Source organism: Ylistrum balloti, unplaced genomic scaffold (assembly GCF_031769215.1).
Source record: "Ylistrum balloti isolate Yb309-2 unplaced genomic scaffold, AGI_CSIRO_Ybal_v1 Utg370948, whole genome shotgun sequence".
Classification (NCBI taxonomy): domain Eukaryota; kingdom Metazoa; phylum Mollusca; class Bivalvia; order Pectinida; family Pectinidae; genus Ylistrum; species Ylistrum balloti.
The window spans coordinates 803,835-818,287 of NW_026782534.1; the positions used below are offsets into that span (position 1 = coordinate 803,835).

At 36.8% G+C, this 14,453-nt stretch overlaps 1 protein-coding gene across 1 annotated transcript; it reads left to right on the plus strand.

Moving 5' to 3' along the window:
- Nucleotides 1-1,388: 1,388 nt before the first annotated feature.
- LOC132559688 (uncharacterized) lies at nt 1,389-10,539 on the plus strand. The gene is made up of 4 exons (XM_060224306.1): nt 1,389-1,721; nt 1,897-1,927; nt 5,309-6,987; nt 10,057-10,539. The coding sequence occupies exons 1-4, from the start codon at nt 1,389-1,391 to the stop codon at nt 10,537-10,539; spliced, it is 2,526 nt and encodes an 841-aa protein (XP_060080289.1).
- Nucleotides 10,540-14,453: the final 3,914 nt, after the last annotated feature.

The window sequence follows — 14,453 nt, forward strand, 5'->3', positions numbered from 1 at the left end:
TGTAATTGGTTTTGCTGTGGTGTGTTGAGAAGTGTTGCTGTGTGTTGCTGCAGGAGTATGGTGTGTAATGGAGCACTGGGGAGTAATTCTACACCTTAATTTGACTTCATTTGTGCACAAGTTAATTATGTGTAAGGGATATGTGTCAGGAGTATTAATTAGAACACAAAGGGAGGTAACTCCACATTGCAGTTCACTAGGAGACAACAAAAGTGTTTGGTGAACTCTTACCAGTTGTCAAGCATTGCTTCTTTTTATACTGGTTTAAGTTCAAGATATCCAGTGAAAAAATTGTTCAAATAAATCTGGAAGAGTAAATGAAAATAGGGCATCATGACAGGAATTAAATGGAAAAGGCATTTGAAAGGTTTTCTTATAACCACACCCTAGTCAGAATGTTGTAGAGATACCTAGATGTATTTACATGTTTTGTTTGACCCGGCTGGGCAACGCAACACCTATAGATATGTAGGGCTAATGTAATTATAGGAGCTTCAGGATGACTCATCCAGCTTGTAGTCAATGGCGAATGTGAGGATTGATCGGTGGCTGGTGTCAGTGGGATATGTTTGATATATCTTTTGTAAGATATCGACTAGCTTGTGACATAATGCTGAAATGTTGTGTGGATGAATCGGCCCCAGACAGTTCCGTGCTATTTCTGTTGTGTTGTTAGGAGTTATAAACATTGCACACACATTTTCTCCATTCACAAAGTGCTGCTATTACAAATATGAATGGTTTTTTTTTTCTCTGTAAATAATTTGTTTGCTTTGTTTGTGATCATTTCTGAAATATCCTGTTACTGTTTGTAAACCATTTAATTTCCTCTGTGTTCAATTGGTGATCTTGTAATAAATATTTCTTGTAAATGTTTCTAATCTTCTTTTTTCAAAAGGAAATTAAATCTTATACGTAACATTTAAACTAAAACAAAATAATTAAGATAACCTAAGATGTCTATTTAGATATCCTGTGTAATGACCACCCAGATATCCTGTGTAATGACTGCCCAGATATCCTGTGTAATGACTGTCCAGATATCCTGTGTAATGACTGCCCAGATATCCTGTGTAATGACTGTCCAGATATCCTGTGTAATGACCACCCAGATATCCTGTGTAATGACCACCCAGATATCCTGTGTAATGACTGCCCAGATATCCTGTGTAATGACTGTCCAGATATCCTGTGTAATGACTGTCCAGATATCCTGTGTAATGACTGCCCAGATATCCTGTGTAATGACTGCCCAGATATCCTGTGTAATGACCATCCAGATATCCTGTGTAATGACTGCCCAGATATCCTGTGTAATGACTGCCCAGATATCCTGTGTAATGACCGCCCAGATATCCTGTGTAATGACCGCCCAGATATCCTGTGTAATGACTGCCCAGATATCCTGTGTAATGACCATCCAGATATCCTGTGACTGCACAGATATCCTGTGTAATGACTGCCCAGATATCCTGTTTAATGACTGCCCAGATATCCTGTGTAATGACCGCCCAGATATCCTGTGTAATGACTGCCCAGATATCCTGTGTAATGACCATCCAGATATCCTGTGTAATGACCGCACAGATATCCTGTGTAATGACTGCCCAGATATCCTGTTTAATGACTGCCCAGATATCCTGTGTAATGACTGCCCAGATATCCTGTGTGATGACTGCCCAGATATCCTGTGTAATGAATGCCCAGATATCCTCTGTGATGTAAGTGCAGATATCACCTGTTAGATGTGATCCAGTGTTATTTTAGTGGGTGATTTCCTTATTGAATATTCTGTTATTTACTTAGAAAGCAGAATTTCCTGAGTGGTGGTGTTACAAAGTGGGACTACACCTGTAATGTAATCTACTTGAATCTGTGCTTGGAATTCTGCTGTAGAATGTTATCACATTGAAGTCAAGTCAGGGAGGTATTTCTTGTTTTATTGCTATATAGATCTGGTGATAACAGTTTCTCCATCTCTTACAACTTGAAAATGGGAAATTTATTTTGTCGATAGTAATGTGTGATTATATAAAGTGATTGTATGCATAACATTGAAATCATCGAGCCCAGCTCTATAGCTTTTCTTCTCTCCACACTAAACTAAGCATAAAGGTGTAGGCGAGAGTTTGCATAATAATTATCTTCAGGTAGCGTATTTGTACTACATGCTGGCCAATACACAAGTCTGGGGCTTGAGACTGTCGATCATAATGTTGACATTTCCAACGTTTATCATTCCTCCAATATGTGACATGCATGCCTTATGATATTAATTACATAGTATATATGAAATTAATTACTTGACAAAGACAATGGTAATTGGTGATAGATTTCTGTGTCAGAGGGTTGACATGACTGCGATGGCAGCGTTGTCACCTGACCAACTCTTCGTGATGTGTGGGCGTGTGTCTGTACTCAGAAACCCTATTGCCAGCTCCACAATGGCTACCACTCATAAATTCATAACTTCAACTTAATTTGGTTGAACTATTTGATATATATTCTTAAATCTATGCTCTCAGCAAACATGACAGTGACAGCTTTTACGTTTGACTTACTAGAAAGTAAGGTTATCCTATATACAAATCAGAAGCTGTAGCTAACCAGACTAGAGTCTACAAAGGTTGTCGGCTCAGCCCTGAAGTAATGTTTAGAATAACTTCTCTCAAGAGTAAAAAGTTTGGTAGTGTCAGTCTATAAACCTGTGAGATTTCTCTCCTGGTGTGAAACTGTGACGTTTGTTTGTTTGACAAAGGATCCACCTGTGTCAGGTAATACCTTCACAAATTCTACTGCAGACTGCCCTGTGATTGGTGGAAATTTGGCAAAGAAATCGTGGAGTTGACCTCCAATGTTACTCATCCAGGGTTGTAGTATTGTACACCTTTTGCTATGTCATCATAAAGTATCACAGGTACAGCCCTGTAGTATAACCAGGATAGCTTACCTGTGATAACGAGATAACAGATTAATACACCTTCACCACTGGTGTTGTGGGATGGTGTATTCTGGTGTCAATCTATGAGACAATACCACCGACATTTTAACCACAGATCTGTGAAATTTAATGTTTACATATGAGGACTTGTTAGTGGAACAATCAGTACACTGAAAACGGGATATGGAATTCAAGGTAATTGGTTCCTCTCACAGGTTTGTGTTAACAGGTATACAGCAAGCACAGAGGAATTTAATGTTTCATTTTAAAGATGATTTTGTGAAGTCATCTGTGTACTGTGTTTGTGTAGTCCATGTGTAGATTGGTTTATGTTATTTGTAGGTAGACTGTTTGTAACCTGTGTATAGACTCTGCTTGTGTAACACATTTGCAGACTGTTTGTATAATCTGTGTGTACACTGGGTTGGTGTAGTCCATGTGTACTCTGGCTTTGTGTAATTTATTTTAAGACTGTGTGTAGAATGTGTTTGTGTAATCCATGCTTAGACTGTGTTTGTATAACCTATGTGTAGACTAAACATACAGAGAACCCTTTTACTACAAAATTTGATGACATTTACAATGTTTCCTATTATATTCCTATGGAAAATACATTAATAAATGTTTGAAAAAAACATCATGCAGTGTACTTTAAAGCAGGAAACAACAATATTACAATGTATCCTATGTTTATTTAGTGTAGTTCGGTATTTGTTACACTGTACACTCATATACCTATAATAGATTTATGCTCTATCAAGGACCAAAACATAGTTACGAAAAATAGGGGGTGGGCTTCTTGGAAGACAATGTTACAGTATATGTTAAAGTTTTGACTGAGCAGTAGCAGACATTGGTGGGCTGATTACCTGTAGGCGTGGACTTAATGCTGAATAAATACAGTATGACAAAATATGATTTCATGTAATTAAATATTAAACATGATGCAGCAAGCCATGTGACTGTTGTATCTGTAATATTGTTAAATGCGATAATTGTCTCCTTGTAAAAACTACAAGAAAATAATCTATCTCTAGAAAATCATCAGTGTTGAGGTCTCCAGATGTTAAAACTAGAATATTTAAAAAGTGAAGACCTATTGGCCTATAAGGCAGAGTTGATGGTAAAAGGTGTGATCAGATACTACCCAGTTTACTTAGCATGGTAATACAGTTTGTTCACTGGTGATGAGGGGCGCCATGATCAATAAGAGGATTTCTCCTACTGCCTTTTCATGAAGTTCCAAATTGCTTTTTCTTGTCATGACCCTAACTGAAGTACATTCCCCTCATGGTTTCATAAAGCTGTTGACACATTTTACTGCCTGCTGTATATGAACTGCTTTATTATCAGTACAATCAATACCAGTATGTACTGTTGGCACGTTTAAGGGTAAAATGAACTGCCTATAATCAACAGTCCTTAAAAATCGTTTAAAATAACAATACATCATACATGTTATTCTTGTGCTTTGAGAGATGTGTTACAGTTCAGTTACCTCCTAATAGCATAAACTATCAAAAGGATAGTGAATTCTCTTCTTTAATACTAATTTCTGTCTACAAAAGTTGGTATCAAACGTCATTATAACTAAACCAGCAGTTAATGTGTAAATACCATCTGTTAACAGCTTCTCATTTTTCATGTAGTGGAGAGAAGACTTTAGTTATTTTTAACAATCCACCGCTAGCACATATCATGATTGCTTATTTAAATAAAGATGACAGAAACATATAGACTGCCTTTTACAGTATTGTTGATGAATAGATGTTATATGGTAGTGAAATTAAAAATTAGAAAAAACAGAATTATTGAATCGATACAAATGATGAAAAATTTATATACTGGAAGAATTACTATTGAATCAGTAATCAAATAGATAGGTATGTAATATGAATGAGTAGAATTAACAAATGATGTATTATATACAAGTAATAGAAGACAGCAGGCCTTTGAGAAGCTGAATATTTTGCTACATCTTTGATTTTCAGGGTGAGAGTTTCTTAGGGAATAATTGTTGAAGTTATATTATAACTATGAAGAACTGGCCCAGAACTGGTTATAACAGTGTCAAATTATGGAATAATGTTTAGGAATAACTTTTTGTAGTTTTATCGCATCTCCTAGTAATGGAATCATAGGCAATAACTAAAATCACTGTAAAGCTTGTTTACCAAAAGCTTGCAGCAGAGATGATGAAATTGGACTATGGTTTACTTCAATTGTTTTCGTTTCAATGTGTCTTATTTTTGCAATATTATTCAAACTCTAAAATTGACAAAAAATAGAAACACTTAAAAAATAGATATCTTTAACAGTAGGCCCTATAACCTTAACCAATACTAAGTTTGTGATTTTTATTTACAGAACAAGAACTATTTGAGGAAATACCATACAGCAACAAACATTCTGCAGATGAGCCATGTCTGAAACAACATGGCTGCTACAGTAGATGGCCAAAGACTCGGTTATCACACAAGACTCTGTGTCAGCTACTAGCCGGGCACCCCAAAGGTGTGAATGGTGCCACTACACAGCCACCTCAGTCCCCAACCAAGGTGGACAAATTCTTCCTAGAGGAAAACAACAATATCACATATGACGTTGAAGGGGTATCATGCCCTGGAAATGACATCGCAGAGGACAAACGAATGAATGCAAACAGTCATGGACATAACAGGAATTCTAGTAGATCTACTAACGGCAGTGTTGTGACTTCAGGTGAGGCTTGGACGTCAGATGTGTCACCTAGTCCAGGCCAAAGTGGGGGTCCTACTCGGCAGCCTCACCAAGGCATGCTGAGTGGCCGTCCATCTAGCCAAGAATCTTCGTCTCACACATCAACCATGTTAGCATCTGCAGGCTCCCCGGCAAACTTGTCCGGGATTTTCCGCACACCTGCAACACATGTGGATTCCACACAGAGGCATTTGTCAACAGGAAGTCAGTTCTCAACTCTTTATTCCTCCACAGGTGGAGGAGGCGGTGGTGGAGGTGGTGGATCTTCACCTCTATCTTACTCTAACTTACACGGGGCACATCCAAGTGCTGTGGTAGCCGCACAGGGCTCACACATGCAGGCCCCTTATAGTGCTTTTTACCCCCAGTTTCCATCTCACAGCGGATACACACATCGGTCTATGTTGGCTGCCCATTACCCACACATAGAGTCCTACTCAGCTGTCCTACAGAGTATGGGCAGTCAGGTACAGCACGCCTCTCAAACCCAGCTACCTCGTAACTCGTACCTACCCGGTCAGATACCTCAGTACTCCATCCTTGGGGGCAATCAAAGATCCCTGTCTGTGTCCACATCTCCAGGCCCCCAGGGGGCACCACGTCACTCTCCAGCCGCTGGGCAGCACTCTGGGGAGTCAGCAGCTAGAGATATAAAGTCTCCCCTGAAGTACGAAAGGGACATGGAGGGGCACTCGGGGGGGCGTGAATATTCACCACATTACAAGGACGACCGTACACACAGTCTTTCATCCATCGAACTCGGCAGCGGGGGTAAGTCTGTATCATTTAAGGATTTGCCTCCCCGTCACGATTCTCTGTGTAGTAAGGATCAAAGTGACTATAAAGTGCCTAGTGGAAAGGAAGGCAGTCGTAAACACCGAATATTGACTCGGCCCTCGGATAGCGTCATAGAAAGTTCCTCCGTAGATGTACAAAGTGGCTCATATAGCAGCAATAGATCATCAGATCAACCGTCCCCAAAACGATCAAAGGCAGGCTACGGAGCCTCATTGCCCCACGTCAACCCCCATGGGGCAAGTGGGGAGCAGGGTGTGGTAGAGGTCGGCGCAGGCGCCCCCCAGTCCTCAAATCTACACTACCCCCCTCACTTCATGAAGGGGTCAATTATACAGTTAGCTAATGGAGAACTGAAACGTGTTGAAGATCTGCAAACAGATGACTTTGGACAAAGTGCTGATATAAGTAGTGATCTCAAAATAGATTCCAGTACAGTAGTGCGTATGGAAGAGAAAGGTGATGGCAGCACCGTCGTCTTGGGTTTTGTGGTGGGCGAACACCGAGTACAGGTGAGTTCTCGAAATAAAATGTTCATATCACAATTATCAGAAATATTCATACTGATAAAAGAGGTCGATGATTAAACAAATTACATTTTGTGATTTAGTGGCTTTTATTTCCTGTTGAATTATTATCACAAAACCAGACACAGTCTTTAAAATTATAGGGTAATTTTAAGTGCAACGGAATAACAGGAAATGAACATTTGATTTCTTCATTTTTGCTCACAATGAAGTCAGTGGTAAGCTGTGGTTGTCTTGCCTATTGCCAACCCTACTCTAAGTTTCTGAAGAATACATCGGTCAATGTTTCATATATGAACATCCGACTTGGTATCAAGTACATCTTCGTCAGAAACTCAGTTTAGTTCTAAAATAGTTAATAAAAACAAAATTTGTTCATGGACATCATACTTGACATTTTGGCACATCACTGTGGGGCATTAAGATAATTAAAAGAGAAGTATGTGGGTGTAGCACTGAAGCACACAGTCCTCACAATTAACCAGTAAACTGAAGTCTCTAGAGAATGAGTTTAATAAAATAACCATCTACTGTGTAGGGATCTTATTGTGATGAAGGAGAAGAAGGGCATTTAACTATCAAGTGATATTTATATGAAAAAGTAATTTTACTTTAAAATGAAATTTGAAACAAGGGGCATAACTCTTACAGTTATAGACACTAATTGGTACTTTGCAAGGATTGTTTTTTCCAACAACTATATTAAATTTTGCAAGTTACATTGTTGTACGTTGCAAGACTTAAAAAATAATGTGAAACTAAAGTTAATTACAGTGTTTTGCTTGAAAAACAAAAGTTCAATAAGAAATAGGTCAACATTTGATTTTCTGTAATTCTCTGAGATGGTTACAATCAGATTTCAGTTCATAACATTCAAGATGATTAGCTAATTTTACAGAAATACAACTGGCTTCTGTGTATATAGGGCAGCTCTTATCAATGACTTGTGAATTGATATGTATAGTGTTCAGAATGGCAACAGTTGGAATTAATTTTTAGCTCACGTGCATCAATTTTTTTTATCTTTGTACTTCTCATCATACATCTGTTGCTGTTTTTCCTTATGATACAAATTATGAATCACTGAGTTATGTATGAGTCAGCATTGGAAGGTACAGTAAATAAAAGATGTGTGGGATTGCCTATTGTTTTATTCAAATTGATATATTTATAAATACATTTTTGATGTAAAGATTGCATACTTATTTTACTTCAAGTGTAAAAACACATAAGAAAAGCATAGAAGTTGGGATATGTATTGAAGGTTTTCCATCACAACAATTCTGACAGTTTTACAGATAAAGTAAGCAGTTATTGCATACTTTGTCATAAAAATTCATCGATTAGAATAGTTGTTTTTAAGTACTTTATACCAATCAAGAGATTCTTATAATAATTAAATAGGGTCATTCAATAAATTTTTTTGTAAAGATAAAACAATATTTTGGTTGGAGTTATTGTCTCTGAGAACAACTAGTTAAGCTATTGCTAAAAACTACTTTAACAGTTTTAACAAGTGACATTTGTTGGTTTTCTTTATAATTGCTTTTTTTTAACTTTCAAAATTTAGATTAAAAATAGACTCCATTTGGCTTAAGCTTAAAGACAAAATCTAAGTGCAATAGGTATATATTGATGATACTTAACAAAGAGGGAAGATGTTTATATTTTTTTTAATCATTGTTGAGTAAGAATAGAGGGCAATGTCAACAGCTACATGTAGGCTCACATCTTTAAACATTTGTAAAAATATAGAGTATGTTAAAAAAAAGTGTCAATGGCTACAGACATTGTAGCTACATAATGTGCATCCAGAATGAACAGGACAGTATGACCATTTTTAAGACGTTATAGTATTAGGTTGGGAAGTTATCATGATGACAGGGTAACCCTCATTTGACGGTTAATTGAATGTATATCTACCAACTCCTGACTGATGTCAAGGATACTTACATCTAACTCCAAAACATCACAGCGCAGACTTCAATATAAAATATCTTATCTTGCATGCTAATTTCTAACTTGGAAAATTTTCAATTTCATTTATGAAGTTGCTAATCGTAGTCAATTATGAATTGCATATGTGTGGTTTGAAGTTTTTGACTGAGAGATCTGTGTAATCTACCAACAGGTGCCTAATGTGTTTGTGATAATTCAGGACTAATTGAATTCATTCAGGTATGCTGTAGTCATACCTTGTAGCAGTTGATTAATCTAAGTAAAACAGGTGCTGGGTTAAGCACAGAGGTCAGTGGAAGGGTCTCTTTTTCAGTCCTGTTTAAGGAAAATTCATACACATCCACACACTAACACTTACCCAGGTAAAGGAAAAAAATCCTCAAAACTAAACCAGTGGAAGATGTTATAAAGGCTGGGAATTTCTCTTGGGCAATTCAGATTGGTTCTGTAGAGGCCAGTGGTATTTGTTGACAATATTATGAGTTATTACCCAAGAAGTTCAAAGCAGAAAGTCCTTTTACTAGCAACCTAATGCACTAATTTGGGGTTTTTATTTTGCTAATTGAAAACTTTTGAAACAGAACAGTGGGGAGGTATCCCAAGGGAAAGCAGAATATCTCCACTCTGTATTAACAACATGGACGATAAATTTCATTATTCATTTATTTGTAGTAAAAATCTAGTTTTCTTGTTGGTTGTGACTCTGAGGCATAAATATGCACCTTTGAAATATTACCTTACTTATCCAACATTTTTAAAAATTAAGGAATATTTCAAATTTTTAATACAACTCTTCTATGAAATGTTTGCAGATCTTTGGAAGGAACACTGAAATTTTGTATGTTATTGTAAATTTTTTTCATCAGTGACAATATTTTATATATATTATATAGAACGAGATGTATTTTGTATTCAATATATGACTGAAAATGTATTCAACTTGTTCAGTTATTGCAGTGTAAACATGTAATACTTAGGCAGTTGATACTTGATTCTTGTCATTGATATATTATACAATTGACCTCTTGTTCCACACAAAGTGTAGCTGAGTGAAAATGAAATCTCTCTTAAAAAATTTTTTTTAACTGTTACCAGGTTACTGTGGAGGCGACAGTAGAACACCCGTTCTTTGTGTTTGGGCAAGGCTGGTCCTCATGCGACCCCGACAAGACCCTTGAGCGGTATGGCTTGGAGTGTCATAGACTGTCTGTTGGAGATATCTGTATATCTCTCACACACAAGGAGGTCACCGCTCGTGGCGCCGAGCTATCACAACAGCAGCTACGCCATCAGGAGGAGAACAAGCATCTACAGCAAAGCAGGTCCCCTACCTTGACTTTCCAGACCCCAAGGTCAATAAACAAGTGTTCCCAAAGTCAAGGTCAAATGTATTGTAATGTGTCAACAGCTGACAACATAGAAAAGAGTCTGCAAAATTCTCCAATGGACACTGCAGCGGACATAAATCAGGACCAGCATGCAGTGGATAGTAGGCCGCCTCGGAAACGCCACTGGTCATCATCGGACCACAATAATGACAGTGTTCACAATGACCAGAAAAAGCAAGAGAAGTCCTAATGTACCAGATCAACATCAGGAACAAATTTTGTTATGACACAATTTCTTTTCATATGGATTTTTATTATTTAACATATTCAACATTTTTATTTTGCCCACAGATCTTTGTCTGCTCATCTGCTTATGTTACAAGTTATTGTAATTGTAGACGTAAGAAGTGTCACTCTGGCCTTGCCGGTTCAAACATTCCCCTCTCCAACACCCAGGGATGGTATCCATCCCAGTAGTTACAATTAGATTACTGTATACATCTAGACTTGACAAAGGTTTCAGTTCCATAGACAGCTAAATGTATTTTAAAACCTTAGAACTCTTACAAGATTTCACTGCCGGTGGGTGTATCATTCTGGTGCATATTAAATATTTTGTTTTGCCAAAAGACTGATAGATAAAAGCATTATGAGGATTGAAGCATTATCTGTGATGTGAGGGGACTATATGGCTGCCTGTTGATAGATATACCGACTGATGAATGCTGTCAGCCTACCCAAGACAAGAGTTGTAGTGACCCAGATATTGATCCGGCTCTGGTAGCCTCTTGTATTATTGGGATCAGCGTGACACTTGTTACTTTCTATGACAGCTTCCTGCATTGATATATATTTTGTTTGTTTCCATATGATTGAAAATGCAATATGTAAAGCTGGCTTCATAGGCTTATAATGTGATGTTTAATAGCTGTAGTCTTCTCATTATTCAATGCAATTATTTTCTAGGTTACACATTCTTAGCTGCTACTGTTTTGTTCTACATATGTTCAAAGTGTGTTCATTGTCATGATGATTTGAACTGCCCATAACTCACAATCTAAAAACTGATAGCAAATTATTCTGTTTCCTTTCATTCACAACATAACAACTACAAACAAATGAAAATCAATTTGGGACAAGATGTTGTACAGAGTAACCCTGGTGACATGCTTGAATCAAGTTCAAGTTATCTCCCTTAGATAAGTATCACACACCAACAAATTTATGACCTACCTGGACTAGCGTTTCACCTTGTCTGATACAATAACTGTGTGTGTATTCACATGTTTATACTGTTAACTGAAACCAAAAACAAAACAAATTTGTTTGCTATCTTAAAAGAAAACTCATTAAGCAAAGTTAGTTTACATTCTTGACAGAGTTATCACATTTTGTCAGTGATGTTTCTTTATCATGTTTGAAAGGTTATTAGATAACAGGAGTAGAGATCTGAATGATACACACATATCAACATAGAATGCCATGTGACTGTACACCTTGGAGTCATGTTTTGTTTAATCATACCAATACTGTCTTAACATTTTCAATGCTGTGTGATTATTTCATTTATCATATGTTTTATGATAAGATTGGATGAAAAAAATCAAACTATATGGCTGCCAAAATTAAATGTTGCATAGGTTTCAATTCTGAACTATAGAGCTATTTTTTTGTTTGTTTTTTTTTTTTTTTTCCTAACATCAAAAGGGACAACTGAAAAAGAAAAACATGTAATATTGCATTAGAAAGGCAATTAGCTTTAGATAGAACACTATATATCAGGTTTTTACTACAATGTCTAATACCAGATCTATCCATTAACAAGTACAGTGTATTGTAAAATCGGATCCAAAAATAACTTAATAAATATCAGGCATATTTATCCTTGAATAAGTCTAGGTTGCCCAACACCTGACTTTTGACTCCATGTCCATGGATGGCTTATTGCAGGATAATAAAAGTAGCATATGTTTGTAGATTGACTTATTACAAGACATGGCTTACCCCAGACAAGTTGAATGAGTACACCCTACAGTTAGGGGCCTGAACATGTAAACCTGTCTATTCTCAATGGTTAGCGAGTACACCAGACAGTTAGGGGACTGAACATGTAAACCTGTCTATTCTAAATGGTTAGCGAGTACACCGGACAGTTAGGGGACTGAACATGTAAACCTGTCTATTCTAAATGGTTAGCGAGTACACCGGACAGTTAGGGGACTGAACATGTAAACCTGTCTATTCTAAATGGTTAGCGAGTACACCAGACAGTTAGGGGACTGAACATGAAAACCTGTCTATTCTAAATGGTTAGCGAGTACACCAGACAGTTAGGGGACTGAACATATAAACCTAGCAACTCTGAATGGTTAGTGAGTACACCAGACAGTTAGGGGACTGAACTGAATGGGTTAATGAGTTCACCAAACAGTAAGGGGACTGAACATATGAACACATCTGTTCTGAATGGGTTAATGAGTACACCAAGCAGTCCGGGGACTGAACATGTAAACCTGTCTGTTCTTAATGGTTAACTGGTACACACAATTAGGAGACAACATGTGAACCTTTCTGGTGTGAAAGGTTCTGGTTTATATAGGTCTATATAAACCATATATATCTATATGACTCTCATTGGGGAATGTGATATCACAGTCCATAACTCTATGATTCAGATTTATTTGTTGTAGTGCAATCTACCTGTGATAAACAGTCCGCATTAGCTCCAGGTGTGATGTATAGTGATTTTGTTTCCATCTGTTTTGATGTATTCATTTTGGTCAAGTGGCTTACTTATAAGGATGTCAGAATTAATGGTGCAATGTGATCATCCTCGACTCCATTCTTCCTCGCTTTATTTCTCTTGTTCACTTCAAAAATATGTAAATAGGAATGTTTTATAATTAAGCATATGACGTCTTTGTTTTTGCTGATACTGTTGATAGTGTGAGAATTATGTATTAGATAGGTGTTAGATTTTTCAGTATTATATCAGGATGTTTTGTATTTGGTGTTTGATGAAATACAGCAATGAAGTTTTATAATATTGGCTAGATAAATGTCCTGATTAGGTAATAACAAGTAAATGATGGTGTGAAACATCATGTTTTGTTCAACTATTTGGGTAAAGGAAAATTTTGATTTCTAAATCCAAAGGTGGGAAATCATTGTATGGGTGACAATGGGTGTAAACATAGGAATAATTGTTACCATTTTGCTACATTGTTGGTGAAGTTATTTTGTAAAATGTATCTAGAACTACTGAAGACAAGTGAATGGTATCACATGATATGTTTGGTGAACTAACTGTTGTGGATCAGTATAATTGTATCTATTTTTACCACTATTTATAAAGAAAATCAAAACGATTTAATTTCTTTGTGAGAAAGATAAAAAGTTGGTTGTTGAAATGTTTCTTTTTTTCCCTATTAGGGAAAACGTGTCGAAATAATTTCATGAGATGGCCTTTAAATGCACTAATGTTAAGATGAATTAATGTTTGTCCGCGCATTGTTTGTAGCTTGAGGTATAAGGACACATGTCCCTCAGGGTTCTCATGATAACAAAAACGAAAAAAGTCCCCATGTAATGTTTTTCATGGTGACAGTTTGACTGTTGCCTAATCTATGTTCTCATATGTGTTTCCTTTGTCACTGTGACAACACACGTTGCCAGTGTCATCATACATGGCCACAGTACCTTCTTGCATCTCCAAGACAGTGGCAGCATTTCATGTTATACACTGATGGTGTTGTCGTGGTAATGCTGTCAAGTTGCCTTGGAAATGTTAGTAAGTCTTGTGATTAATTAGAATGTATGGAGACTTTGTTGTTTAGTGTTAGATACTTGATCTGTGAATGTATAAAATAATATAGATATGTACATATATCGGATTGACATGAATTTGTTACTCCGGTTCATCTGTTTTAATATTGTTACTTACGCATCAATCCCTGATTCATTCATCGTCATCATTCATAGAGTTTAAATGTTGGACGCAGCTGTTGTATTTTTAAAAGCCTGTTGTCATCTGTGATATGTTACTATTAAAGTGATACTGTTTTATCTGTTACTCATTGTCCATGGCACAGCATTGTTAAACAGATTGCCCACTTTTATTACACAAATATTTTTATGATTCACATTACAATGGTAAGAAATCAG